General features: G+C 52.4%; 1 protein-coding gene across 2 annotated transcripts; it reads right to left on the reverse strand.

The window, feature by feature from the left end:
* Positions 1 to 422: 422 nt before the first annotated feature.
* On the reverse strand, positions 423 to 24723 carry PDZD4 (PDZ domain containing 4). 2 transcript variants are annotated; one of them, XM_087813582.1, is made up of 8 exons: positions 24323 to 24723; positions 6998 to 7233; positions 5811 to 5901; positions 5217 to 5315; positions 4221 to 4283; positions 3692 to 3793; positions 3308 to 3403; positions 423 to 3128 (listed from the first exon to the last, which is right to left on the reverse strand). In XM_087813582.1, the coding sequence occupies exons 1-8, from the start codon at positions 24380 to 24382 to the stop codon at positions 1581 to 1583; spliced, it is 2295 nt and encodes a 764-aa protein (XP_087669708.1). In that variant the 5' UTR covers positions 24383 to 24723; the 3' UTR covers positions 423 to 1580. The 2 variants fall into 2 exon arrangements, with proteins under 2 accessions (XP_087669708.1, XP_087669707.1); XM_087813581.1 differs by having other exon boundaries at positions 6980 to 7233.
* Between the last annotated feature and the right edge of the window lie 2783 nt (positions 24724 to 27506).

The following is a 27506-nucleotide window of genomic DNA, read 5'->3' on the forward strand; positions in this document are numbered from 1 at the left end:
CTCCTCTCAGGGTACAGGACACTGACATCAGAAGACCTTGCAGTTCCTGAGTGACATGCCAAGAAAGCTAAGGCACAGCTTTTTTGTTTTTTGTTAATACTCACCCAGTTATATTTTTTCCAGTTTTTTAAGAGAGTGGGAGGAAGAGAGAGAGATGATGTGAGACACATCGATTGGTTGCTTCCCAAGTCTACAACCCAGGGTACGTGCCCTTGACTGGGAATCCAAACCACAACCCTTCCATGCGTGGGCTGATGCGCTACCATTGAGCACACCAGCCAGGACTGAGGCACAGCTTTCAATTGTCCCCAGTCCTCACCTGCCCTGCCCCCTCCCCCCACTTCCCTCTCCCACCCCACACTGACATCTCTTCTCCCAGCTGGACTGATGAAAATAAACACAGGGAGGCCAGGAGTCACCATAAAAAGGCAGCTTGCTTTATTGTTGTGTTGCCAGTGGGGGGCAGGGATGGGCAACCTGTCTGCCTCCAATCTGAGGCTCTCTGAGGCTGAAGGGCCCCAGGGAGCTTGAGGCTGGCTCTCACTAAATGTACCAGTCCCTGAGGGCTGCCTGATCCACACCTGCCAAGTGGGGTGGAGGACATCTCCCTGGTCAACCCAGCTGGCCGGGCACGCCTCTCACGGGTCCAGGCCAGTCCCTCAACTCCATGTGGGTCTTGTTTCAAAGGTCTTTTGCTACTACACATGGGCCTTGGTTTCTGGACCCCTCACATCTAAGTATGACCCTCAGAAGAGAAGCCACCCACACTCCACACAGAGTTAGGCCCAGCTCTGGGCTGTTATTTCTTCTTGGGTATGGATACTGCCCCCTCAGTTCCCCAAGTGTCGGCTCTACCTTGGTCAGAGGAGGTAGCCTCCAGGGTAAGCCTTGAAAGCCACGTCAGAGGCTCCTTGTCCCCACATCTCAGAGTGGAGGCCAGCAGGAAAGCTGCTTCCCATTCTTCCCTTCCTTCCCATCTCTTCCCTCCCACCCCCACCCTCCCTCTTACTCCCCCCCCCCTCCTTCCCAGCCCTCACTAGGGGGGGTTCCACCTTTGTCAGGCTGCCTGAAGGAGCTGCCAGCCCCCAGGGCAGGTGCACAAAACAGAAAAACAAGTGGCAAGCACAGAAAGGGAGAAAACCCACAAAAATCAGGGTTGCCTTTGTCTACAAACAGTGGAGGCTCCCAGCAGGAGACTGCTCAGCTCGGAAGCTGGACATTCTCTTGTGCTTAGGACAATCCTCTTCACCTCTCCTTTTCAGCTCAACTTCCCTGTCCCCAAGTACCCACACTGAGAGAGCTCTGGAGGAGTATGTGTGAGTGTATTCATGTGCATGTGCCTGGGCTCATGTTTCGCACACACGTGCACACAACTGAAGGGATGCCCATGCTCCTCAGGGGCTTCTCTCTGGTAACAAAGTCCTGTGCACAAATACAAAGACAGGGGTGCGCACACCTGTGCACACACAGACACACTAGATTCTAAGGGAGAGTAGGGGATGGGGCTCCTGGAGGCTCACTGGACCTGGGCTGGGGCAGAGGGCCCGCCCTGTAGTGCAGCTGGCTCCCATCTGGGTGGCTCAGACGGTGGTAACCGAGAGCAGAGGGTTATAGACCCGTTTGCCGTCAGCTGATCGAGTGCCGTGGGCCAGCATCTCCTGGATGGTGATCCAGTTATCTAGAATCTTCTTATTCCGCTTCTTCATGGTTTTGCGGTGGCTCAAGGCAATGATGTTGAGCTCAGCCTTGCTGTCGCTGTTCTGCTGTTCCCTCAGGCACTCCAACCTGCTCTGCATCATGAACTCACGCCGCTTCCGCTGCTCCCGGGCCCGGATTAGGTGCTGCTTCCGCTCCTCCTTGCTCCAGTAACGGCCCATCTTCATCTCACTCACAGCGTCATCGTCTGTGGTCATGCCACTGCGCTCCTCCCGGATCTTCAGGGCCCGGGCTTTTAGGAGGCGATCACGCACAGGCCGCTTGGCCACATACCGGGTTCCATCACTGCGCACCTTGACTTTCCACTCCATGCGGGGCACTTCGGTGGCTGCCACGACTGCTCCACCCACCCGAGGACCACCGGCCAAACTCAAGGGGCCATGGCCCAGATCCTCCAGGCAGTGTGGAGGGACCAGCTGCACACAACTTTGGTAGTGCTCACTCTCCTGGCCCTGGCCTCGGTGGCGCCTAGAGAGGTAAGGGCTGATCTCGGGACCCACACGCTCCAGGGTCACCCCCATCTTGGGACTGCGGCGGACACGCTCCTCTGAGTGCTGTCTCCGGCCCACCTCAGGATCCCGGGAGAGGGATCGGAACTTGGCAGGGCTCCCCTGTGAAGGAGCTGCCTTGGAGTGGGTGACGACAGTGGGGCCAGAGGGGGTCTGGTTCAAGTTGGAGTTGACAGCAGCAGCCCGCCTCACGGGGCTCTCCTGCAGAGGCTCAGTGAGCAGCGGGGTGCTTCGGCAGCTCTCCCCTGTGTTGTAGGCACTGGTGCTGTCCTTGTCAGACTTCTCAGGCAGCTCAGAGATGTCAGACAGCTCACGCTTCTTGGGCTCACTGGCCCCCAGCTCATAGACGCTCTCCTCCTCCAGCAGCCAGGCCTTCATGCAGCGCTCCCGCAGCTGCTGCATCTTCTGCGCCCGCAGAATGTTGCGGCACTTGAATTCCAGGTGCCGTAGCTCCTCCTCCAGCATGGCCATCTCGTGGCCCAGGCTTTCATTGCGGTTGACGTCCAGGGCACTGTTGCCACTGGAGGCCCGGGAGAAGAGGGGGCCCAACTGGTTGCCATTCTCCAGGTGGCACTTAATTTCCAGCAGCTCCCTGTAGCGCTCATACTCCTCATCAGTGAGGCCAGGGACCTCACTAACCCCCAGCCCAGCCCCCTCAGCCAGCAAGGAGTCCATGCTGAAGTGGAAGTCCCGGCTCTGCAGGGCGTCCCCTTGCAGGCCAAACTTTCGCAGGGTCCCAGGTGTGTTGGTGGTGCTTGGGGGCTCATCCCCCAGCAGGTCGTGCTCAGAGCTCTCCTCATTGCGGGTGCTCTCATCAGTCCGACCCACCCCACTGTCCAGCTCCTGGCTGTTGCTCAGGCCTGGGCCCACTTCAGGGGCCCCTTGCTCCTCTTCTTTTCCAAGCTGGGGTAGAAAGATGAACCCTACTCAGTTTGGGTCCCACTAGCAGGGCCACCAAAAGAGGATCAAGGATCAGAAGGACTTTGGGGTCCCATCCACCTCCCACACACCCCCAGCCCCTCCTCACTCTCCCTTCCTGTTTGCCCTCCCCACCACCTGCCCTTTCCTTACTCCTTCCTCACCTGCTGGGCAGGGGGGGATTTCAACTTCCCCTCATTCTGTGAGTCCAAGTCATCCAGGAAGTCGTCCCGGTCACTGTCCTTCATTCGCTTTGCCAGCTGCAGAGACAGACCCATGATGTCCCTACTGTCTTAAGAACCTCCCCAGATACCCCTCCAGTTGCCTCAAGGTTTTATACCCAGCCTCCTGGTCTCAATGAAGTTAACAACCCAAGAAAGGGTGTGGTCCCAGCCATCGTAGGCCAAAAGGAGAAACAGGCCCTGAGACACTTCCAGCCCTCCATCAGTGCCAGGTTGTTGGCATGTCTATGCCCTTGCCACAGATCAGATTCCAAGACAGAAAAAGCCCAATGTGAGGGGACCCAGAACACCCTGCCAGATACACACCTGGCTCTCAGGCCGGGCCACCAGCAAGGAGATGTTGGTGTTCTCCTCCTGGCTCAGGATGGCCACCGCCTCTTCCCGGTTCTGGACGTCCATACCGTTTATCTGTGGCAGGCCGAGGAACAATCAACAAAGACGGGAGAGCTGGCACCAGGGTGGGCCCTGGTTGATCACCCTGGGCTAGAACAGGCTCTCAAGCTTTGGCAGGATGGAAAGAAGTGGAAGGTACCTCGGGAGAGGACAGCCTGGCCTGTGCAAAAGCACATGTGCTCAGAGGGCAGCATAGAGCAGATGTGCTCACATCTGGGGGATAGAGGGAAAGGCTGGCAAGGTGCCAGAGCAGATCCCATGGATACACAGGAGTCACCTGGAGCAGTTGTGCAGGAGAGATGAGACCCAGCCCCAGTTTCCGGCACAGAAGGATGCCTGGCACCAGGATAAACTCTTAGCAGGACAGAGCTAAGAGCTTCAGATAAGTAATGGGACAGCTCACACAGTGAAGCTTTGGGTCAGACGTGCCTGCCCCACTTACCTGGACAATTCGGTCTCCCTCTCGGATCCGGCCATCTTTGGCTGCAATGCTGTTGGGATTCACCTGCAAGGCACACACACCCTGGGGACTTGGCACCTCCACTAAGGTGCCCTTTCAGTAGAAAGGGTCATCCTCACCTCAGGGGCCCCCAAAGCAAACCAAAGACTCCTTGCTTACTCCCTCTTCCACTCAGCAGCTTCCAAACTCCAGGAGTCAGGGACAGAACAGTGGGCCTGGGGCTAGTCACCTCTTCCTAGCACGAGTCACCAACTTGCTGACCAAAACCTTCTAGCCCCTGCCCACCACCCCCCATGCCCATGCCCTGACTGCCCCTCCTACACTCTTTTGCATGGAAGCCTGTTCTTTTGTGTCAGAGGCTAGGCAGATGCAGGAAGCTGGATACTTTCCCATACTCAAAAAACAGCAGTAGGATGTTCATATGAAGGTTAACTTGATTAAAATACTGCTAGAGTGTGGCAGGCAGCAGGGAAGTCATCCTTCCTCCTGAGGACACACAGACAGGTGAAGGAGAATGACCCCATGAGTGCCAGGAGGGCTGGCTGCAAGATGTGGGAGGAAGAACAAAGCCTGGCCAGGACTTCATCCTGCCTCAGCCTTGCCCACTGTCCCACCCTGGCCATGTGTGCTGGGGGAGGGCTATCAGGCTAGACATACACTGAAGCTACTGGCTGCCCTGGCCTCATTGACTGGCAGCCTCCCTGTGATGCTAAGCAGGCCTTATCCCTGGCAACTGGGTCCTTGTGAGAAGCCTTAGAGCCCTGGGCAGTGTGGAAAGGCTGAGGTTGGATGGTATGGGGATTCTCTGTGTGCCAGACCCTGCCTCAGCACACACAACCATGGTGCCCATTCCCCTCACCAGTGCAGTACAGATGGTCATCAAAGTCCAGCTTTGAGGTCCTAGCACAATGAAGATGTCTTGGCATGGGGCTCTGCTGCCTTCTAGAAGACTCCACCCTCATATCCCCACCTTCATACCTCTCCAACGTAGATGCCCAGGTCCTCCTCATCATCGGTGCGATAGCAAACCATCAGGCCCAGCTTGTCCCGGTGGCTGGCTTTATATAGCTCCACCTCCTGTCACAAGGGGGAGTGGGGGAAGCAGAGGAAGAAAGCCCCAGAAATATGTGACCAAGGACCCATGCTGCAGTGCTGGCAGGCGCAACCCAGCCCTAACCCCCAGTAGCACTTCACCTGAACTGAGCTTCCAGCCTCACATTTGGAGGATCTTTCTTCTTACCATCCCAAAATAGCACATGTGTTCACTAGTCTTTTCTACCAGGAAATGCCCAAGACATACAAACGAGACAAGACACACAGGATGCACAAGACACGGACATGTGCAGGACACAGACTCACCAACATAAACTGACCGTAGGACCTCACCCGTGCCCTCCCCAACTCAGCCAGACTTGGTGGGTGAGCCTGAGTAACCAGCCACACACTGGGAAGGACCACAAGGCCCAGCCTCCTGGAAGCAGCAGGAACCAGGCCTGGGCTGGGCTGTAGATAGCTGTCCTAGGACTGGCTCCTGAGGCTGGCTGTGGGCCCTGCCCTGGCCACCTGGCTCACCTCATACTCCAGCTCGTCCACACGGTCTGCCTCCTGCGGGCCGCCCTCCATGAACTCCGCTGGGTCATAATACTCATGGCTGATGGGGGGGCTGCCCAGGAGAAGGGGGGATCAGGCTGGCCATCTCCTCCTCTCATGCCCTTGCCCCAGCTTCGGGGCTGGCCAGTCCCACTGCACTCAGCATGGAGCCCTGCTCGGGGTTCACCCTCAGGGAAGATGGCCAGGCTACTTCTTCCAGAACTCCCTCCTTCTGGTCTACATGCATCCATGCATAGACCAGGAGTGTGCAGGGGTCCGCACTGAGGACACAGGCATGCCTAGCTCTCCAGCCCTGTCCCGCACTGTGCCCCAGCTCAGGCTCCTCAAACCATGCCAGCCGGCAGGGACCAACTTCTCCAAACTGTGGGGTGCCCCCCCCACCCAGCACTGACCCCACTCATGCAATGCCCCCAGGAGTTATCCAGGCCCCAGAAGACTGCTAAGGGGCAGAGAAGGACCCACTCTACCTCCAATGGTGCCCCCCTTGCCCTGAAGCTAAGTTTGGCTGTTGGCGGCCCTGGGCCTACCTCTCTACGGAGGGGATCCCAGGACTAGTCGGGGTTTTAGACTAGCAGAATGAGTCAGTGCTCACACAGTCATGAGCCACCAGGCCTGGATGAGAGGCCCTTCTTCCGAGTGGGCCAAAGCCAAAGAAAGAAGCCGAAGAGATGGAAGAAGTTCAGAGCAGGGAGAGAAATGGGACAGACAAGGATGCAAGAAGATTCAAGGGGTGATGCTTGTGAGGCAGAAGACGATGGGACGGCAGAGGAGAGAGGATGGAGGAGGAGAAGCTGAGGACCTCAACCTTCCAGCAGCAAGGTCCCAGGATGGTCCTCCCTTGGTCCTAGGGGTAGATACAATGAGAAGCCTGTGTGGCAGCCTCCCCTGACCCCTTCCCCTGCTGGTTTCAGCCTGAGGCTAGAGGCCTGGAGATTCTGAGCTCTTGGGTACCACAGTCAACTCTGGAGGACAAGGAGCCTACTTCCTGCCTGAGAGGGCAAGCCAGTTGGGGTCTCCCTGCCATGCCCAGAGCTGCAGCAACGTAGCCTCTGGGTGGTGTGAGGATGACTGCCCCTGGTGACGTGCCCTCTCTGGAGGCAGGGCCCGGGGCCCTCCTGAGGGCGACTCACAGCTCAGATAGGACGTACGGCTCCAGGATGACCATGGGCGGGGTGGGTGGGCGCAGCTTGCCCAGTGCCATGATATGCTCGAAGGTGATGTCAGTCTGAGTGCCACTGTCCACCAGCTGCAGGTCATGACAGGAGCTGTCCCCCCGGAGGCGGGGGCTGCGTCTCAACACCTGGATCACCAGGGGCTCCTTGGAGGAGCGCAGGGCCTCCAGGGTTTGCTCCTGAGACAGCTTGGAGAGCTCCTTCCCGTTCACCTGCAGCAGAGACATGCCCCCATGAGAACCCACTGACCAGTGCCCCAATCTGCTCAGCCAAGAAATCTGCTCTCCACCCTTGGCCCTGCTTAAGAGCTCTCATTCCCAGGTGAACCCCACTTCTCAGCCCTATCACCATACAGTGCTGTCTGGGGAATGCTTGGCCATGCCCCAGAGGCCTGGGAACCCCAGTGACTATGCACTGGGTCTGGGGGCTCTGCTCTCACACTAGAACATCCTTCGGCCCTCCTCCAGAAGTCATCCACTCCTGTCCCCCTCACTCCAGCCCTGCATCTTCAGGCAACACTGAGGCCAGAGCTAGTATCTAAAAGATTTCGGAGTTTCCCTTGGCAATAACTGAGCATCTATTGTGTGAGAGGAAGACCTTGATTCCGCTCCCGATGGGTGTCAGTCAACAAATGGGTTCGGGCAGGAGAGTCGGGGAAGAGTAAGAAAGACACAAAGGACAGGATCTCTGTCCTCAAGGTAGTGAGGGATTCACCAAACAGAAAAGGCCAACATGCACAGAGCCTCTAGCATCACAAGGCAGCCTAAGGCCAAGGAAGTGGCCCTTATACAACCACTGCTGTTTCTTGCGTGCCTGATGTGCCCAATTCTGACCCCAACAATCTATATTGGCAGATGAGGAAAGCAAGGCTCAACAAGACAAAGGGAGTGAGTCAAGGTCATGATCCAGGCCAGTAGTCAGAGGGGGTGGGCAGAGGAGGAGGAGGCCATTTAGCAGGCTGGGGGCCAAGAAGGTGGGGCTGGAGTAGGCTCAAAGAAAAAGCAGGCTGATATTGGCTGGAGAGTGGAGGGCCTTCTGGGCAGAGATCCAGGGCAGGGTCTCCGCTGGGTGGAGCAAGTGGCCCTCAGGGCAACTGGAGGCAGAAGGCCCAGCCCTTAATTTCTGCAGTAGCCAGTGTTCCTTGGGCTCTAGGATGATCACTTTCCAGCTGGCGAACCCCACAGCACACACTGCAACCTCAAGGCCCTCCTTGGCAGGGAGGCAAGACTAATGACCAAACAAACACAGCCAGAATCTGTCATGGGGCCAGTGAGGGAGAATCAGAAAGCAGTTCCTGGAGCAGGGGGATGGCAGAGTCTTCAATTGGCTCAGCAGCTTGTGGAAGGGCCTGGGGAGGCCACACACTATCAGTGACACCCCAAATGGCTGTACCCAGCAGGTAAGTGTTAAGACAGGCCTTTAGAGGGTGCTATGGAAGCACAGGGCCAGCCTAGGAAGGGGGGTAAGGGAGGCTCCCTGAGCAGGTAGGTGCCACCTGCCCTGCATCAGGGGATGGGAGAGGGGGCCAGAGATAGGGAAGCTGGTTTGCAGGTGGAAGCAAAGTCCTTGGCAGTCAGCATGGAGAGTGTAGGTTCTGGGGACGCAGTGTGCACCCATGAACAGAGCTCCTACAAAGATGAGAGGAAGCCCCCCACTTGGGCAAAGGCACATGGGCACAGGCAGCTGTGGCAAATGAGAGCCCTTTTCAGCTTGCCTGTGCTGTCCCATCTTATTCTCACACTAAGTGCCACCTTCCTCCCTGGATGTTTCAGGGGGATGGGGTTCTTCATAGAGATGCCCAATCCAGCTGCAACATGTCTTCTCAGCTGCAAAGTGACAGACCAGCCAGCCCCTGGATGTCATGCCAGGAAGGCAGGCTGTCTTACGAAAGCACGGAGTACAGGGACCCCCGGCCAGCCATGGCTCCTCTGAGTAATTCCCTTTCTGCTACATGATTATGTCCTTATAGATAATTTCTGTTTGTATGTCTCCCCCCTCTCTAAGCATTCCATGGTCAGAAAAGATTGTTTTAATTTTGTCTAATTGTGAAACAGGTTCATTATAGAACATTTGAAAAATATAGAAAACCAACACGTACATGCCTTCAGAGTTCAGAGTTCCGAGTTCCTGAGTTTCCGCAGAACAGCCCTGAGGAGCCGCAGCATCTCAGGTTTGGTGGGGGGCAGCATGGGGCTGGGGGTTCAGGGAATGGGGAGTGGGCTCAGTCGGGGACCTGGGAGAAGCCCCCTCCTTGCTTTATGTAGTAGGGGCTGGGGGGCAGTATGGGAGATGGGTACCCGTGTGGGGTATGGATGAGAGTGGGGCAGAGGGTGAGTGGGGGTCGGTAGGGGTAGGAATAAGGGTGTGGGGTGGCAGTGGGGATGTAGGTGGGGTTTTGGCTGAGGTGTGGAGGCCTAGGGGTAGGTGTGTGGGTAGAGTGTGTGCAGGGGTGGTTGTTTATGGATTGGGTGGGTGTGAGTAGGGGTGTGGGGGTCTGGGTATGAATGGATTGTGTGGGTGAGGGGTAAGGTTTGGTGGCGGTGGGGTGTATGACCCTGTATTGAACCCTCTTCTCCTCCAGATTGTCTTTTCTCCCTCTCCCTCTGCTCCCCCCACCACCACCTCCTCACTTAGCACTATCAGCCTGTGTCATTATCCTCCTTTGTCTCTATCCTAAGCTTTTGGTAAATTAGTCATCTGGGGGGGAACCCCCCATTGCCTTTTCACCCTAGCTCTCACAGCTGCCACTCTTTCCTGCCACATCACATATCCTTTCTGGGGACCAGAGCAATAGGAGCTGGTGTCCTTGGCACCTGCTCATCACTTCCTGCCCCCCTCCTGTCACGTATACCTCAAAGCCAAGGGCTCAAGTGTGTCTATCCCGACAGAAGACCCACACTCACTGGCAAGCAGACACATGCTGAGGCTCTGCCCAAGCACCTGTGCATCAGGAGCCATGAAAGGCCCAGAAAAACCCAGGGAGAGTGCTGAGCATGCTGAGCAGGTGGCACAGACTGGACCCTGGTAGAATTAACACATGGGCGAGGTTTCACAGCCGCGCCACTGATCTAATGTGCCATTTAGAATCACTGTGTCCGTGTTGACTTTTTGTCTAGATCTATCCAGGGAAGTCAGTGGGGTGTTAAAGTCCATGACTATGACTGTGTCGATCTCTCCCTTAAAGTCCTTAAGGTTATTACTGATAGGTCCTTATTTATTGTGATTTTAATTCTTTATGCCTAAGTTTCTCTCTCTATTTCTTATTATTATTGCAGCAGTCCCTTTAACATTTTCTGCAATGCTGGTTTGGTGGTGATAAACTCCTTTAGCCTTTTTTTTTTTTGTCTGGGAAGCTCTTTATTTCACCCTCTATTTTGAATGATAGCCTTGCTGGATAGAGTAGTCTTGGTTTCAGATACTTGCTTTTCATTACCTTGAATACTTCATGCCATTCCCTTCTGGCCTGTAGTTTCTGATGAAAAGTCAGCCTACGACGTTATAGGAACTCCATTGTAGGTAACAGATTGCTTTTGTCTTGCTGCCTTTAAGATTCTCTCTTTGTCTTGAATTTTTGGCATTTTAATTATGATGTGTCTGGGTGTGGGCGTTTTTGGATTCTTCTTGCTTGGGAATCTCTGTGCCTCCTGAACTTGTGTGACTTTTTCCTTCACCAGATTAGGGAAGTTTTCTGCCATTATTTCTTTAAACAGGTTTTCCATCCCTTGCTTACTTTCGACCTCTTCTGGCATTCCTATGATGCAAATATTGTTGCGTTTCATGTTGTCCCACATCTCCCTTAGACTGTCCTGTTTTTTAATTGTTTTTTTCTTTTTGGATCTCTGATTGATTTTTTTCTATCTTGTCTTCTAATTCGCTGATCTGATCCTCAGCTTCCTCTAATCTGCTATTTATTCCTTCCAATGTATTCTTTATTTCTTGTATGTCATTCTTCATTTCTGATCATTTTTCATAGTTTCTATCTTTTTTCATGTTGTTGAGAACCCTTACAATCAGTATTCTGAATTCTGTATCTGATAGATTTCTTATCTCCATTTCATTTAGCTCTTTTTCAGGAGACTTCTCTTGTTCTTTCATTTAGGGCTTTTTTGTCTCCCCATTTTGGCTGCCTATTTGAGTTTGTTTCTATGTATTAGGTAGGCCTGCTAGGACCCTGTCTTTTTGGATGGTCTCTGGTGCAGGCCAATGTCAGACGCTATTTGTGACTGGCCTTGAGTACCCTGTTTGAAGCTATCAACAACCCACGCACTGCTTGAGGTCCCCTCTGTTGGGGCTGGGTGCGTTTGGACAGGACCAAGATGCACACCAAAGTCTGTTTTTCCAAGGCCCAGGTCCAAAAGCAGATAAGGCAAAGGCTCAAAGCACTCTGAGGTCTGCCTCAGCCTGAAGGCTGATTAATCTAATTCTCTTAATGAGCCTTGGGCTGTAGAAACTCCATGGGGTAGGATTTTTTCAGCAGGGTGGGGCAATTGCTTCCCCCTCAGGCAAAAGCTGCTCGGAAGGTAAATGTCTGCCTATAAAAGATGTCCTCTGCAGTATGGGGGAATGACTCAGCACAGGAATCCAGAGGGGTGCCCCTTGAGCTCTATCTCCAGAGCCCACAACCCTAGATTCTCCTCACACAGCTCCAGTCCACTCTGCCCTCCCTCTGCTGGAGCCCAAGGTGAGTGGCTGCACACGAAACTTTGTGTATTGGCTCTTTAAGAGGGTGCCTGCATTTCTAGCTGTCTCTCCCTGGCAGACAGAAACATGGCTGCTTTTCACAGCCAGGTGTCATGTGGGCACCTTTCTCAGTTCTGGTGCTCTTGGCTGGGAAGCCCAGCCTGGGGTTTAGGCCCCAGAGTCCTCAGTGGGAACCCCCCCACAGCTGAGATATCTCTCAGGACTTTCAGCTGTTGCCTGTGGGAGCCCAGCCAGCCTTCTTGCACCTCTGCACTTCCCACCAGTCTCTATGTGGTCTCTACTTTTCCTGCTTGGTTATGAGGGTGCTCTCCAGCTCATCTTCAGCTGCAGTTGATTATTCAGGGTGGTTTTTCTATATTTTAGTTGTAATTCCAGTTTGGTCCCAGGACTGTCCTCATTCCTTTTAAGGCTGAATAATATTCCATTGTGTTCTATAATCTTCCATTGTATAGATAAGCCACATTTTGTTTCTCCACTAAACTGTGGACAGACATTTGGGTTGTTTCTACCTTTTGGATACAGTGAATCATGCTGTTTGGAGCATTCCTGTGCAAGTCCCTGACTTCATGTTTGAGTCCCTGTTTTCAAATCTTTGGGGTGTATACCTATGAGTGGAATCACTGGGCCATATGGTCATTCCATATTTTAATTCATTGACGTACCAGCATCCTTCTTAATGCCAAAAACTTCACAACAACCTTAACTGTGTCTACCACAGTCTTCTAATAACAAGCCTGTTTCTTAAAGATATAAAATGACACATGAACTATGATGATTACCATATAACATGTTTATGGGGAAAGGCTTGGAAGGAATAAATAAAAATATTGTGCAAGGGAAATGGAAATCTGAGATTTCTGGGAGTGTGAATCTCAGCAAGTGGTAAGCACCCTGGGCTAGGTGGAAGCAGTATTTATGTGACTTTTCTTTTTTGTTCTTGACAGCATTTTCTTCAACGAACATTACTTTTCTAATCAGAGAAAAAACATACAAAATCAATCTAGCCTGTGATCTGTTCTGAGTTTTTTTCAGTTTCTCTGCAGACCTTGGAAGTTGGCTGGTTTGTGTTCCTGGCTCCTGGGCAGCCAGGCTCAGACTGCAGCCTGGGGGCTCCAGCCCCTTGAGTGCCATTAAAGGAGAGCAGTGGCAATGAAGTCACATCAGACGTCACATCCAAACCTGATGTGAGGAGGCTTAGGAGGCCCTACTATCTCCCTCCACTGCCTTCAACTTCCTGCCCAAAAGAAAGGGACAGCTTCCAGGAGCCTGGAGTCCCAGAGTGAGAGAAGTAAGGGTCAGGGAGACCTTGGATTGTGGCCTCCAAGTGGGAGAAGGGCCTTCACCCCAGGACCTCCTGCCTTGAAGGTGAGGGGGATGAGTCACAGCCACCTACCCATTAGGGAGGTGGCCAAAAACACTTTACACCCACCCCAGGGAGCACTGGGAAGCTGGTTCTGGAAAACTGAGAAGGGCCTGGCCACAGGGCTGGCCAGTCAGCCTCAGTGGCTCTCAGGACCAGAGCAAGACTGGGCAGACACCTTCCAACCCTCCATCCTCCCAACCCCTCATCCTCCTATTCACCCCACCCCCCATCCCACTCCCACTGGCTCTCTCTAGGATTGCACTTGCAGAAATGATTCTGTGGGTGGCCAAGGTGTGGAGCATGAAAGAGGCCACTAGACTTGTCAGGGAGATCTCTTCCTAAGTGACAAAATGTCTAATCACTTTGTTGTACATCTGAAACTAATATAATAATGTATGTCAACTGTCACTGAAAAACTTTTTAAATTACTTTTTTAAAAAAAGAAGAGGACAGGAGGGCCTAGGTGGAGTACCTAGGGGAACTGCCCCCTAGGTACCAAGTCAGCTTTCAGAGGGAGCCCATGCCCACCTAGCACCCCAATGCTCACCCAGGCCACTCAATACAAGCCAGACCCCTATGATGTAACTCCTCCAACCTCCAACAGGAGCTTGGTGACCAAGGTAACCAGCCAGAAAGCAGGGTGAGAGTGGGAAGGGTTGGGGGAGGGAACAAGACACACAGCTGGTGCAGGTGCCTAGCTCAAACCAAGCTCAAAAGGAGTATCTGAAGGGAGTCATGGTGGGTGCAGGAAGACTTTTCTAATAATCAAAGGTGTTGGAGGTGAGCAAGGAAGGTGAGGGGCCCCAGCAGGTGGACTGTCTGAGGTTGTACCAGAAACAGGGAGTCTGGGTACCTGGGCTACTGCCCGCTGCTCTGTGTTCTGGCCCTGGGGGACCCCGCTGTTTTATTACCGGGGAGCTGAAGCTGATGGGACAGATTCAGAAGAGGAAAAATTCATAATACCAGAGAATCAGGAAAAGAGAAAGCCTTGAGGACGTTGGAGGTGGGCAAGGGGAACACGGGGGAAAGGGACACCAGTGGCGGGTGAAGGGAGACACGGGAGTAATAAGGGGACACGGGGGTGGAGGAGAGCAACGCAGGAGGCTCAGGGAGCAGTCACGATTGAGCAGAGCCAGGTACAGGAGATGACCACCGCTGCAGCTGCCCCGCTGCCGCCCCGCCGTCCCCGCGTCCCCCGCCCCTCGCGCGCTGCAGCCGCCAGCGGCGGAGGGCGGGGCCGCAGGCCTAGGCGCGCTCGCCCCGCCCCCCTCCCAGCCCAGAGCCTCAGACAAAGAGCCAGTCTCTCCCGCGTCTTTTCCGTTTCTTCCCGTTTCTCACTCGCCATACTTCCCAAATACTCCGATGCGGAATCTGGGCAGGAAAGGAGGGAGCGGAGGGCTGAGAAAATTCAGGACTGGTTTTCTGGGGGTCCCGCGGGGACTCCAGGGGAAGGCCCTTTCGCTCTTGGTAAGGCCTCAGGGAGGTAGTTAACTACGTAATTGCTATTATGACTCAACTAACCCCACTCTGAGGATTAGGAAACTGAGCCTAGGAGAGAACAGAAACCAGAAGTTACCCTCTGCCCTGGCCAGGGAGTTCTAATGGACCAGCTGGCTCTGTCTCTGGCTTCCCCAGTCCAGACAAGTGTTACTGGGACTTCCAAGGTGACAGAGCTTTGGCCTAGAAAGAAGCCTCTGCAGGGAAGGGCAGTCTGAACCAAGGGCAGATTCTCTGCACTTCTGTCTTTTCAGTGGCCCAGCGGAAGCCCTCATTCATGTCTTCCCAACTCTGGATTTTGAAAATTGTCAATCCACAGGAACGAACATCTGCATTCCCTTCACCCAAATCTCCCCAGAGTGCACATTCTGCTGCCCCTGATCCCACCTTTTTACACAGACACTTTGGAAAACAAGTTGCTGAAACGAACGCTGCCATTCCCCTGGAAACCACAACACCCTTAACATGCTCATGGATTTAACATTGATATAGCTACCTCCACATCTCTCCAACTGTACCACTAATGCCCTTACAGTTTTGGTTTTTTTTTTATTCCAGGATCCAATAAAGGACCACACACATTATACTTGTTTGTTATGTCTCTAGTCTCCTCTAATCTAGAACAATTTATCCACTTTTTAAAACTTTCATGACATTAACCTCTTAAAAGAGTCCAGGGCAGCTGCCTTATAGAATGTCCCAGAGTCTGGATTTGCCCTCATTAGATTCAGTTTAAGCACTTAGACAAGTTGCTGTATCCTTATCCCCCACCCCCACCCCCCACCCCCCACACACAACATCCAGAGGCACTGGAGTCAGGCTGTCTGAAGGCTGGGGGAGCCTTGGTTGGTTTGATCATGTAGTCAAGGTGGAGGCTGCCAGGTCTCTTGGTAGCAAAGTTGCATTTTCCCTTCCTAATTCACAAGAAATTTGGGGTAATACCTTGAGACCCTGTGAATATCCTATTCCCCAACAACCTTTATCTAATGGTTTTACCATCCAAGGATGATTCTTGCCTGAATAAATTGCATTGGTGGCTACAAAATGCCTTAATTTGTAAGAATTCTAGCAAGGACACAGCAATACACTTCATCACCATGTAACTGGCCAAGTGTATAGTGTGCCTCCAGATGAGGCTCCCTGGACAAGGCATACCATCCACCCCCGTAACACCCCCAAGGCCTTTCTGCCCAGGGACAACAGTGTGAAAAGGAAGCATGAGAGGCCTTCATCTCCAAGGTCTTTTTAGTAGTCTGGGGGTGGTGTGTGTGTCTGGGTGCCCATGTGAGCTGCTTGTATGTTGGTAAGGCTGTGGGTGATGGGAAAGGAGGGTCAGTTACCACACATGACATGGAAAAACAGATTAATCCTTTAGGACCCACCTTAGGCAATGACCCTTGGAAATTGATTTGATAGGTCTGAGGTGAGGCTTTGCTTCTTATTTGTAACAAACTCACATCCTAAGTGATGTTGGTGTGATTTGGGGCTTCATTGATTTCATCCAAGTTCCTACCTGAGGTTCTCACGACTCAGCATGTGGTCCAAGGACCAGCAGCATGGGCATCGCCTGGGAGCTTGTGAGAAATGCAGAATCCCAGGCTCCACCATGGACCTGCTGAATCAGGTCCTATATTTTAACAAGAGCCCCAGTGTGGAGTCAGCTGTCCCAGAGCGCCCCCTTGAGGAACCAGGAGGGACTTGCACACACCTGAACAGGGTTCAGACACCAAGCAAGTGCTTGAAAGGGTCTGTTTCCTCTCCTCTCCCCTTCCTTCCAAAGCTGCTGAGTGGGTGGATGGTGGCCCACACATGCTAGACTGAAATCTGACCCATCTGTCCTGCCCCTGCTTTTCCCAGGGAAAGCAGGCCTCTCAGGAACCTCTGAAGTCCTGCTTGGGGAGAGGAGCAGGGAAGGAAGGATGCCCCACACCTCCTGGGTGAAAAAGCCAAATCATGAATGTCAACCTTTAGGTGTGTGCTCACAGCTTCCCAAGGCCTGTGGACAACACCAAAAACATCCTGCCACCCACTCACCTCTGGGCCAACCTGACTGGCCCAAGAGCACAATCGAGGCCTGGCAGTAATCAAAATTATATTCTTTATGGAGAGCTTTTCATTTCCGCTGCTCAAAGCAAACATGAGGAAGGGGCAGATTGCACTACAACACCCTAAAGCCAACCCCAAGCCCCAGCTTCTCAGTCTTTCCTACTTTGGCATGACTCCTGAGCAAAAGGACCAAATCTGTCTGATTCTTTTACATTAGAGAAACCCTCAGAATAATACTAGACATTCTTTTGTCACTGGACATTGACTGTGACACATCCATGAGTAAGGCCTTCTCCATCCAATTTCAACAAGTTAACAACCAACCTAATGGCTTGATGGCAGCCAACTCCACCCCCCACCCTCACCCAAATGAGATCCCAGGGAACCCAGTGCCAAGGACACTGATTTTGTCAAGGCAATGGCTTCAGGGGGCAGGCACTCTTTATTCCCATTCAGCAGGTGAGGAAACAGGCCCTGAGCAAGTGAACCATTCAGCACCAGAACATCACACTGTTCTACTTGGCAGGCACCTGAGGCAGAAGAAGGAAGGCAAGACCCACTCAGCCCCACTAGGACCTGTGCAGGGCTAAGTGCTTTCACCTGCTTTTTGTCCTTTGGGGTGTGTGTGTGTGTGTGTGTGTGTGTGTGTACACAAGTATTTCTTGTTTTTACTGAAGTATAATTGCCATACAATCAACTATACTTATTTAGAGCATACAATTTAAGAAGTTTTGATGTTATATGTATACATGTGTGAAACCATCACCACAATTAAGATAGTGATCATTTCCATCATTGCTAAGTGTCCTCAGGCCCCTCTATCATCCCTCTCTTCCAACCATCCCTGCAAATGCTGCTCTTCTTTCTGTCACTATAGATTAATTTGCATTTTCTACAATTTTCTATCAATGGTTCGGACAGTTCTCGGAAATGAGGTAAGGAAGTAAGGGCACTTTAAAACCTTGTGTCAATGGTAAAGCGCGGTGAGCCTGTGCACATGATGGATATTGAATTCAGTGCCCCATTCATGCACTCTACAGTGATTTCCAGAGGACCTACTTCCTGAACACTGATAGAACCAAAGCCCTGCTCACAGGAAGCCTCCACTCAAGCAGGAGGGAGCATGTGGAGGGGGAGGTGCCACGGAAGATAGAGATGTCTCAGAGGGGACAGGCATGGGCCCACTGCCCTCCCCCCCCGCCCGCTCCCAACAGCAGATTGGCCTTTCTCTCCCTCACAGTTGCACCTTTTTGTTCATGGTCAGTATGCCCCCTCTTATAAAAAGGCCCCAGGCGAAGGAGTTTGTGGTGTTCCAAGCTGGATCCCTAGCACACAGGATGGTGGCTGGCACAGTGGGGGCTAAGTTAGCAGGTGCTGGACAAAAGAAGGCCTGGGAGACTACCAAAAGGATTGGAGAGGTGTCCTTTGGCCTATCCTGATGTGGCCAAAGGGAAGAAGACAGGCAATTGACTCACTCATCCTAGAGGCTGAAAGAAGAGCAGAGATGGCTGGGCATTGCAGGGAACGGGTGGAGTGGGGTGGGAGTGTTTCCTCTGTCATATTGGCCTCCTGTGTACCAGGTCTGCCAGCCAGCAGGCCAGCACATGATGGTGTCCGAGAAGGGGTACCAAAATCAGGAAGACTGCAGTGGCAAGGGAGAAAGACAAAAGGGCAAAGAGACAAGCTCAACAGAGTGGAGTGTGATGATCCACAGGCCCAGCAAGCAGGGGCACATGGAAGGCATTTTGTGCCTTGGTGCTAGATGATGCTAGGCTCCTTCTGATTCCTAACTCAACATACACCACCCCCCCCAGGGTCCTTACCAGATTTTTCAAGCTTGCCCCCCCCATCTGTCACCCCCAGCACCCACCCTTGAAGGACATGACTAGGATAATAGAAATAGAGCTAGAGTTCTGACCTGCTGCATTTAAAGTACTATGATAGACCATAAAAGTAGAATAAAGAGCCAAAGTCACATGAACATCTCAACAGTCACAAAAAAGTCATTTATTTGACAAAGTCTAACAATCATTCATGATGAAAGCACTCAAACTAAGAAGGGAACTTAACTTGATAAGAAGCATCTATGAAAAACCCACAGCTAACTTCATACTCATTGGTGAAAGACTGGAAGCTTCCCTAGATCAGAAACAAAGTAAGGATGACCACTTCTATTCAACACTGTACTAGAGGTTCTAACCAAAGCAAATAGGTAAGAAAAAGAAATAAAAGGCATCCAGGTTGGAAAGACAGTAAAACTGTATCTATTTGCCCATGACATGATCCCATATATAGAAAATCCTGAAAAATCCACTAACAACTATTAAAGCTAATAAGTGAAGTTTAGTAAGGTTGCAGGACACAGGATCAAATACAAAAATATATTGTATTTCTATACAATGGCAATGAGAAAGGTGAAAAGGAAACTGAGAAAACAATTCCACTTACAATAGCATCATAAAAAATAAAATATGGTGCCCGGCTGGGCGTGGCTCAGTGGTTGAGCATCAACCTAGGATCCAAGAGATTGTGGTTGGATTCCCAGTCAGGGCACATGCCCGGGTGGCGGGCTCGATCCCTACTGGGGGCCTGCAGGAGGCAGCTGATCAATGACTCTGTCATCATTGATGTTTTTCTCTCTCTCTCCCTTCCTCTCTCTGAAATCAATAAAGATATATTAAAATAAATAAACAAATAAATGGATAAATAAATAAATAAATAAATAAATAAATAAATAAATAAATATTGCATGGAACAGACTGACGAATCTCAGAGGAAAGGCAGAGATGGGTGGGTGGGTGGGTGGGGGGTGGGGAGAGATTAACCAAAGAATTTATGTGCATGTATGCATAACCCATGGACACAGACAACGGTGTGGTGAAGGCCTGGGGCGGGGAGTGGGTGCGGGATAGAGGGGATCAATGGGGAAAAAAGGGAACATCTGTAATATTTTGAACAATACAAAAAATAAAATAAAAATAAATTTAAAAAATAAAATATGCAGGAATAAATTTAATTAAAGTGCAAAATAATTTACAATAGCTAAGATCTGGAAACAGCCCAAGTGCCCATCAGTAGATAAAAAAGCTGTGGGACATTTACACCACGGAATACTATGCAGCTGTAAAGAAGGGTCTCTTATCCTTTGGGACAGCATGGATGGAACTAGAGAGTATTATGCTAAGTGAAATAAGCCAGTCAGAGAAAGACAAGCATCACATGATCTCACTCATATGTGGAATCTAATGAACAAAATAGACTGAGGAACAAAACAGATCCAGAGACACAGAAGCATGGAACAGACTGAGGGATCTCAGAGGGAAGGTGGGGATGGGGGAGTGGGCAGGGAGAGATTAATCAAAGAACTTTTATGCATAAATGCATAACCCAAGGACACAGACAATAGTCTGGGGAAGGCCTAGGGGTAGGGTGGATGTGGGGTAGAGGGGAGTAATGGGGGAGAAAAAAGGGAACATCTGTAATACTTTCAACAATAAGGATAATTTTTTTAAAAACACAAAAAAACTAAATAAATAAGTAAATACATAAATGTGCAAAACATTGGTGAAGGAAATTGAAGACCCAAATGTAAAGACATCCCATGTTGGCCCTGGCCAGGTAGCTTAGTTGGTTAGAGCATTGTCTGGATATGCCAAGGTGGTGGGTTCGATCCCTGCTCAGGGCACATACAAGAATCAACCAATGAGTGCGTAAATAAGCGGAGCAACAAATTGATGTTTCTCTCTCGTGCGCATCTCTCTAAAAATTAATAAATAAAATTGTAAAAAGGCATTCCATGTTCATGAGTAATAACTACTCGCCCAAATTGATCTACAAATTCAATGTAATTCCTATAAATCATAGCTGGTTTCTTCTCAGAAGTTGACAAGTTGATCCTAAAATTCATGTGAAAACTCAAGGGACCCAGAATAACCAAAACTATCTTGAAGAGAACAAGGTTCAAGGACTTACACTTGCTGATTTGAAAATTTACTTGCAAAGCTATAGTAAAGGTAGTGTGGTACTGTCAGTGATAGAAATTTCTCCAAAAAAGATATGCAAATGACCAATAGCACATGAAAAGATATTCAATATCATTAGCCATCAGGAAATGCAAATCAAAATCACAATGAGCTACCACCTCACACACAGTAGGATGGCTATTTCCAAAAACATGTGCTGAGCCCTGGGCAGTGTGGGCGCCCCCCAGTGCACTGAGGCATCGCCAGCTGGATTCCAGGTCAGGGCACTTGCCTGGGTTGTGGGTTTGGAACTCCGGTGGGAGGCATGCAGGGGGTCCGAGGAGTGCAAGGAGGGGAGGCGTGCGGGAGGCAGCTGGTAGATGTCTCTCTCTCCCTCTTCCTTCCTCTTTCTCTAAAAAGAAAAATCAATTTAAAAATATTTTTAAAACTTCATTCATTCATTAATTTAAAAAAAAACAAACACGTGTTCGGGAGGATGTGAAGAAATTAAACCCTCTTACATTGTTGGTGGGAATGTAAAACAGTTAAGCCCTGGTAGGAAACAGTTAAGCAGCTCCTCAAAAAAATCAAACACAATTACCATATGATCCAGCAATTCCATTTCTGAGTATACACCTAATAAAACTGAAAGTAGAGACTCAAACATATACTTGTACACCCACAGCAGCATGAGTCACAATAGCCAAAAGGTGGATGGATAAATATTATGTGGTTTGGCCATACAAGGGAATATTACTCAGCAATAAAAAAAAAATGTAGTACTAATACATGCTATAACATGAACCCTGAAAACATGATAAATAAAAGAAGCCAGACACAAAGGGTCACATATTGTATGGTTCCATTTAGAAATGTCTGGAAAAGGTAAATCCACAAAGACAAAGTAAATTAGTGGGTGCCAGGGGCTAGGAGGTATGAGGGGAAATGGGTATGGGGTTTCATTTTAAGGTGACGAAAATGTTCTGAAATTAGATAGTGGAGATAGTTGCACAACTCTGAATATACTAAAAACCTCTAAATTGTACACTTTAAGGGTATGTGAATTATCTCAATAAAGCTGTAGTGCTGTTGTTTCTAAGTGCCTGAGTCATCAGGAGAAAATGGTCTGGAACTCAAGGCTAGGATAGAGACTTGGGGGCTCCTTAATCTGGGGGTCAGAGACCTCTGGAGATCTAGGAAGGGGCTCCAGGGAGCCCTTTCACAAGGAAGTTACATGGCAAGTGATGTAGGGTACACGTGCATATCTCTGGGCTGCATTGTGTCTCGGTGGGGTCCCTCACTCTGGGGTAAGGTGCAGGGGTCACAGGCAGGTACGGAGGAGACAGGGAGAAGTGCCACTGAAGTTGGGAGGACACCAGTGTTTAAGGAGCACTGGGGCCAAGCAAGGGGTCCTGGAAACTGGCTGGTCTTTTGGGACAAAAGCTTCCTTCCTTGAGAAGAGGCTCCAGCAAAAAGCTCTCTGTTCTATGCTGGGACTCCAGCCCCAGAAACAGGGTTATCTGAGATAGCTAATGGTTTTTCTCTGCTTTCCAGGTTTTAAAAATTCAATCCTCTTTTGTCTTCCCTTAACTTTAATGGATGGCTCCTCTTTTAAAACTTCGTCCAGTCTCTCCTTCTGTCCAAACTTTTGCAGGAGCTTTAAAAGGGAGCAGCATTCTCAGGGACTGGCTGACCTTTGGAGACCTTCCTAGCTGGGGGCCTGCTTGCCCAGTCCTTGGTGCTCTCTCTCAAAGAGGAAAGCCTGGCCCGGGAATTTTGATTCAAACCCTCCTCCTCAGACATGGAGATCCCTGAAGGGAGTCCCAGCCCAACCTGTGGTGCCTCCTCCCACTGCCATGGGGAGCCCCCCTCAAAGGGTTACCACAATGTCTCCTCCCAACCACGGCTCAATTCAGGCCTGTAATGTAGTGCAGGTTGCCCTCTGCTTTTCACATGTGTGAGGCTGGCCTGAAATGAAGTACTACATCAATGCCTCCCGGCAAAGTCCAGAACCCACTGCTTCGGGACTGCTTGCCTTTTTTTTTTTTAAATTGAATTTATTGGAGTGACATTGGTTAGCAAAGCCATACAGGTTTCAAGTGTACAACTCAATAAACACCATCTGCACGCTGCACCATGCACCCATCACCCCAATTAAAGTCTCTGTCCCCCTTTGGAACCGATTGTCTTTTGATGATTCCAATAAAGGAAGCAGTGATGATGGGATTCTTAGGCCTCACAGACCAACCAGCGCAGCCCACCTCCCTTCGGCAGCTCCAGTGCCCCTGTCACTGGAATTCGATAGGACTGCCCCAACCCGGGAAATTCCCTAACCTGATCTCAGGAGGAGGCAAAGGCAAAGGCCAGGAACGGGGTGGGGGGACAGGGAGCGTGCAAAGCGGAGGGCTCGCGTGCCCCAGAGGCCTATTCAGGAGAAAGCAGAGGAGTGCCCCTAGGCTAGGGCAAGATTCCCCTCATGCCCACCCGCCCTCCCTTCATGGTGGCCAGAAGAACTAGGCTCCCAGCACAAATGCTGGGCTTCCCAGGCTTCCCCAACCCCCGATGCACTGATTCTTACCCCCTTCCTGCGGCCCCGCTGATGCCTGTAGGAGTTTCCCCCTATTCTTCTAAGGAGACCCCATTCTCCCAGCCGGAACCGCTCCTGGCTGCACTAGCTCCCCAGTCCTGACCAATGAACACGGAGTTGAAGCGCTTATCTGTGTCCTGTATGCCCCTGGGTCTCGACTCCCTCTGACCTTGACCTCCCTCCACTTATCCCTGGGGGCGTCTCAGGCCAAACCATCTGGGACATTTCTCTAGACAGCTCTCAGAGAGCACACAGAAAGTACACACACGCGGGGGCCGCAGGAGCCTCGGCGAACATATAGACGGGGCACGGGTACGCACTAACAAAATAACGCTACGCACAGGCAAGGAAGCCCTGCTCCCAGCCTCCTGGCTGGAGTCAGGGTCGGAACGCGCAGCCCAGTGCCTCCTCTTCCTCCCAGTCCGGTCCTTGCCCCCTACCTCGAGGCCCAGAGGGAGAGCGAGCAGACCGGGCACAGCCGCTGGGGGACAGCCCTCCCCGCTGAACCCGAGGGCGGCCACTCTCCGGAGGCACCTAAGGTCTGGGAGCCACCGTTTGGGCAGGGCCGGAGCCCGGTGGGTGCGAGGGAAGGCATCCCTGAGCGGACCTAGCGTCTGCAGGGCCCCAGGTTGCCCTCGCGCTCCTGCGCCTCTGTCCCGAGGAGACCTGGATTTGACCGTCCCGGAGCCGCTGGGCGCCAGCCTTTCTGCTCTGCCCTGGGTCGAGCAAGGCAAGCGTGTGCAGGGTACAGCCCGTTGCTATGCAACCTCCACCAGGCACCGGCGCCGGCAGCACCGTGCCTCCCAGCTCCCAAGCGCAAGGCGCCGGACTCGGACCGAGCCCAACTTCCCGACCGGGTCCGATCTGAACCCAAGGCTCGCGTCCCAATCTACTCCATAGTCCAAAGGATGCGCCCCGCACCCCATCGCCACGCAGTTTCCCCTCATCTATGACTGGTTCCCAAGGAGCGCCAACACCCAGCAGCTGCAGAAATTGAGGGCGAGGATGGCTCCCTACCTCTTCCTCCCGAACCCTCCAGCCCTCCCACACCTGCGGCCCCCAGCTCCACCAGGCCTAACTCAGGGGCCGACTTCCTCCTCAGGTGGCGCCCACGCCTTCCCACCCCAGCAACCCAGACGCCCTACCTGAAGCATTACTTTGTACTGCTCCTCCGGTTTCTGGACCACGCACATATTACATCCCATGGTGCTGGCCGGCGAGGGAAGAGGTCAGAATCGGATAAACGCCTTTCACTGGCCCTTGCGCGGGACCTCGGGTCCCGGGCCGGGACCCGGAGCCATACCCTAAAGCGGGGGGCGGGCCGCCTAGCAGAGAAGGGGGGCACGCCCCCGAGGGGGGGGCAGCTCCACGCCCCTCGGGTTAACTCTTAGCTGGCTGAGGCCAGGGGCGGGCATGCTCCCTCGCACCCGGCCGTGAAAAAAAGGGAAGCGGGGGGATGGGCAGGTGCGCCGGTGGTTGCTAGGCTACGGCCCCCAAGGAGGCTCGGGGGCCAGCCGGGCAGCCCGGGGCGTCAGGGGTCGTGGGCCACGTGCCTCCCCGCCCGAGGGGCCCACCGCCGCCGCTGCCGCCTCCGGCTCCCGCCCATGGCGACCGGCCCCGGGAGCCCGGCCCTCGCGCTCAGCGCCGCGGCCCGGCCAGCAGACTGAGGGGCGGCGGCGCGGCGACGGCCCCCGCTCGCAGCCAGGCCCGCGCCCGTGCTCCCGCCTCGCCCCGCCACGCTCCCAGCGCTCCCGGCGCCCGTTCTTCGGTCCCCAGCCCGCCCAGCTATCTCCAGCTCCCTCCCCGGACGACCGACACGCGCGCGCGCCCGCGGCGGCGGCGGGGGAGGGGCGCGGGGACCCGGAGCACGCGCGCGGGGGAGGAGAGCGGGGCTGGGTGGGAGCTAGATCTCCAGGAGGCCTTGAGAGCCGGCGCGGGAAGCCAGGGGCGGGGCCTGCACGGGAGCCTTGAAGGTGGGGGAACCCATGGCTCTCCGCCACCCCAGGCGTCGGGTCCGGGGCGTCCAGCACTGGGCCGGCTCGGAAGACAGGGATCCTGTTTGGAGGAGCGCCTCCCAGGATCCCTCTGAGAGCCCCGGGCCTCGGAGGGGACGCGATTTCAGCCCCTTTGCCAGGTCCTTTACGCAGCAGCCCGAATGCCTCTACCCCTCCCTCCGGTTTCCCTTTCATGTCGGCTTCTCTCCTTTAACTCGGCTTTTCCTTCTCTGTCGTTGAAATAGACATCGTTGTTAATTTTTTTTTAAAGAATAAAAAGGAAAAAAGCTTGAGGTGGCGTGGATTCTGGGGAGAGCCTGCCAAGCGGCTTGGATGCCCTGGAGCCCTCGCGTGAGGACAGGACTGGCCCTGCCCTCCTGGGTCTGCTGCCTACCTACCTGTGTCTCTAATCCCCAGTGTGCACTCAGGCACAGCGCTTTAACGTTCCCTCCATCTCTTCCTCTTCTCTCCCACAACCTGTCCTTTCTTCTCGGACAAGCAGAGAGAGAGAGAAGGCCTTTGCCTGAAAGCGCATCGGGTTGAAGACCACGTTCCCATGGGGTGCCAGGGGAGAGCTGCTGAGCCCAAGCCCCTGGCAGCATGCTTTATTTCCAGGCTTTGGCAAGTGACAAAATCATTAACCACACAGGGCAATTAGACCTCCGGGGTGGGGGGAAGGCCCTTCCGAAGCTCTTCTTTCCTCCCTGACTCCTGATTTATAGGAATCTGGAGAAGGGATGTGAGTGTCCCCAAAAGCAGACCTTCAGACAAGGGCTGGTGGGCAGATTGCTTGTGTTGGAAAGTGATCTCAGGATGAAAGCCAGGTTGCACTCTCAAGTTGGTGGACACTGGGAGCTGCTGGGACTTGATCTTATTAGGAGCCAAATAGAGTGCATCTCAGAATTGTCTGTCCCAGACCTGAAGAGGGGACTGCCATACCACAAAGGACCTCAAACCTGGTGGCTTAAAACAGCAGAAATGTATTCCCTTACAGTTCTGAAGGCTCCAAGTACAAAATGAAGGTGTTGGCAGAGCTGTGCTTCCTCTTAGGGCTCTAAGGGAGGGTCCTTCTTTGTCTCTTCCTAGTGTCTTGGGGACTCCCAGCAAACTTTGTTGTTCCTTGGTTTATAGCTGCATCACTAATTTTTACCTTGGTCTTTACACGACCTCTTCCCTGAGTGGGACTGTAGTGAGGCAGCAGTCTGTTCTTACCAATATAATGAGATGACCATCTATGAACCAGCTCTGTCAGCCATAGGGAAAATCCTGCCATGAGTCTATAGGTGTGAGCTGAGAAATACCAGTGTGATGGAGGCAAGGGATCTGGGGTCTGGACAACCTGTCCATATACCTGACTTAAGGATCTGTCCCCAGTTGGGCCTGGCCCTGAAGGTGCCATCTCCACTGGATTGCTGTTCTGCTTGCTTGGCCACATGACTTGGTGGATCTGCTGGTACTCAGCTCGTGACAGGCAGCTCCAGTCACATAGGCACTTGATGTCCATGGTCAGGCTCTAAGTCTGTACCACAACCCAATAGCGTGGTAGCAGCTATGTTCTGAGTGGTGAGTAGCTCTGCCATAGAAGATATGGCCTTGCTCCCAACCTTTATGAGTCTGTGCTGGGATCCTTCTATTGAGGCTTCCCACAGACTCAGCACAGCATAATTGTCTACCATGGACAGATCCTTCCCTTGCACCTTTGGTTGATTGATTGTGGTTGCATCATGGCTCAAGCCACAGAGCAGCTTGCACTGCTGGCCAGAACTTAACAGGTCATACCTGTGCATCCCAAGGCCTGTTTGATCAGACATTCCACCAAGTTGGTGATCTATCCAGAACTGTGCCAAATAAATAGATCTTTTCACTTAAGTTAGCGTCGGTTTCTTCCTTTGATCAGAAAACCCTAACAAATATGAAGCTTTCTGAGAGTGTGGGAAGGAAGATCAGAAACAGTTGATCCAGGGGCAACTACTTTGATCTGAGCTCATCAATAAGGAAGAGGGTGGAGGGACATCCCAGTATGGCAGGAGGGTAACAGGTGTGGTGTGCAGCCTGTCTGGAGCAGAACAGGGTGCTCAAGAGACAGACACTGTGAGAGTTGTCACCACCATGATCACTGTGACCATTGTAACATTCTTTAATCTGAAGACCAAATGCCAAGCTGAGCTTGGCCCAGGTTCTTTTCTGAACTGGTCCTGTTATGATTCCCTGAAGCCTGGATCTGCTGAGGGCACCAGGTTACTCCAAAAAAGGGTTCTACTCCAACCCACCCTTGATTGCTACAAAGAGGCCAGGAGCCCATGCTCCTATTTTCCCACTGGATGTGAGGTCTCTG

Source organism: Miniopterus natalensis, chromosome X, assembly GCF_054644295.1.
Source record: "Miniopterus natalensis isolate mMinNat1 chromosome X, mMinNat1.hap1, whole genome shotgun sequence".
NCBI classification, from domain to species: domain Eukaryota; kingdom Metazoa; phylum Chordata; class Mammalia; order Chiroptera; family Miniopteridae; genus Miniopterus; species Miniopterus natalensis.

Coding starts and splice junctions, on each gene's coding strand:
- PDZD4 (XM_087813581.1), bottom strand. CDS start 24,382: ATGGGATGTAATATGTGCGTGGTCCAGAAACCGGAGGAGCAGTACAAA. Junction 7,234..24,322: donor AGTACAAAGTAATGCTTCAG/GTAGGGCGTCTG, acceptor TCTCTGCTGCAG/GTGAACGGGAAGGAGCTCTC. Junction 4,284..5,216: donor TGGGCATCTACGTTGGAGAG/GTATGAAGGTGG, acceptor TGTGCCTTGCAG/GTGAATCCCAACAGCATTGC.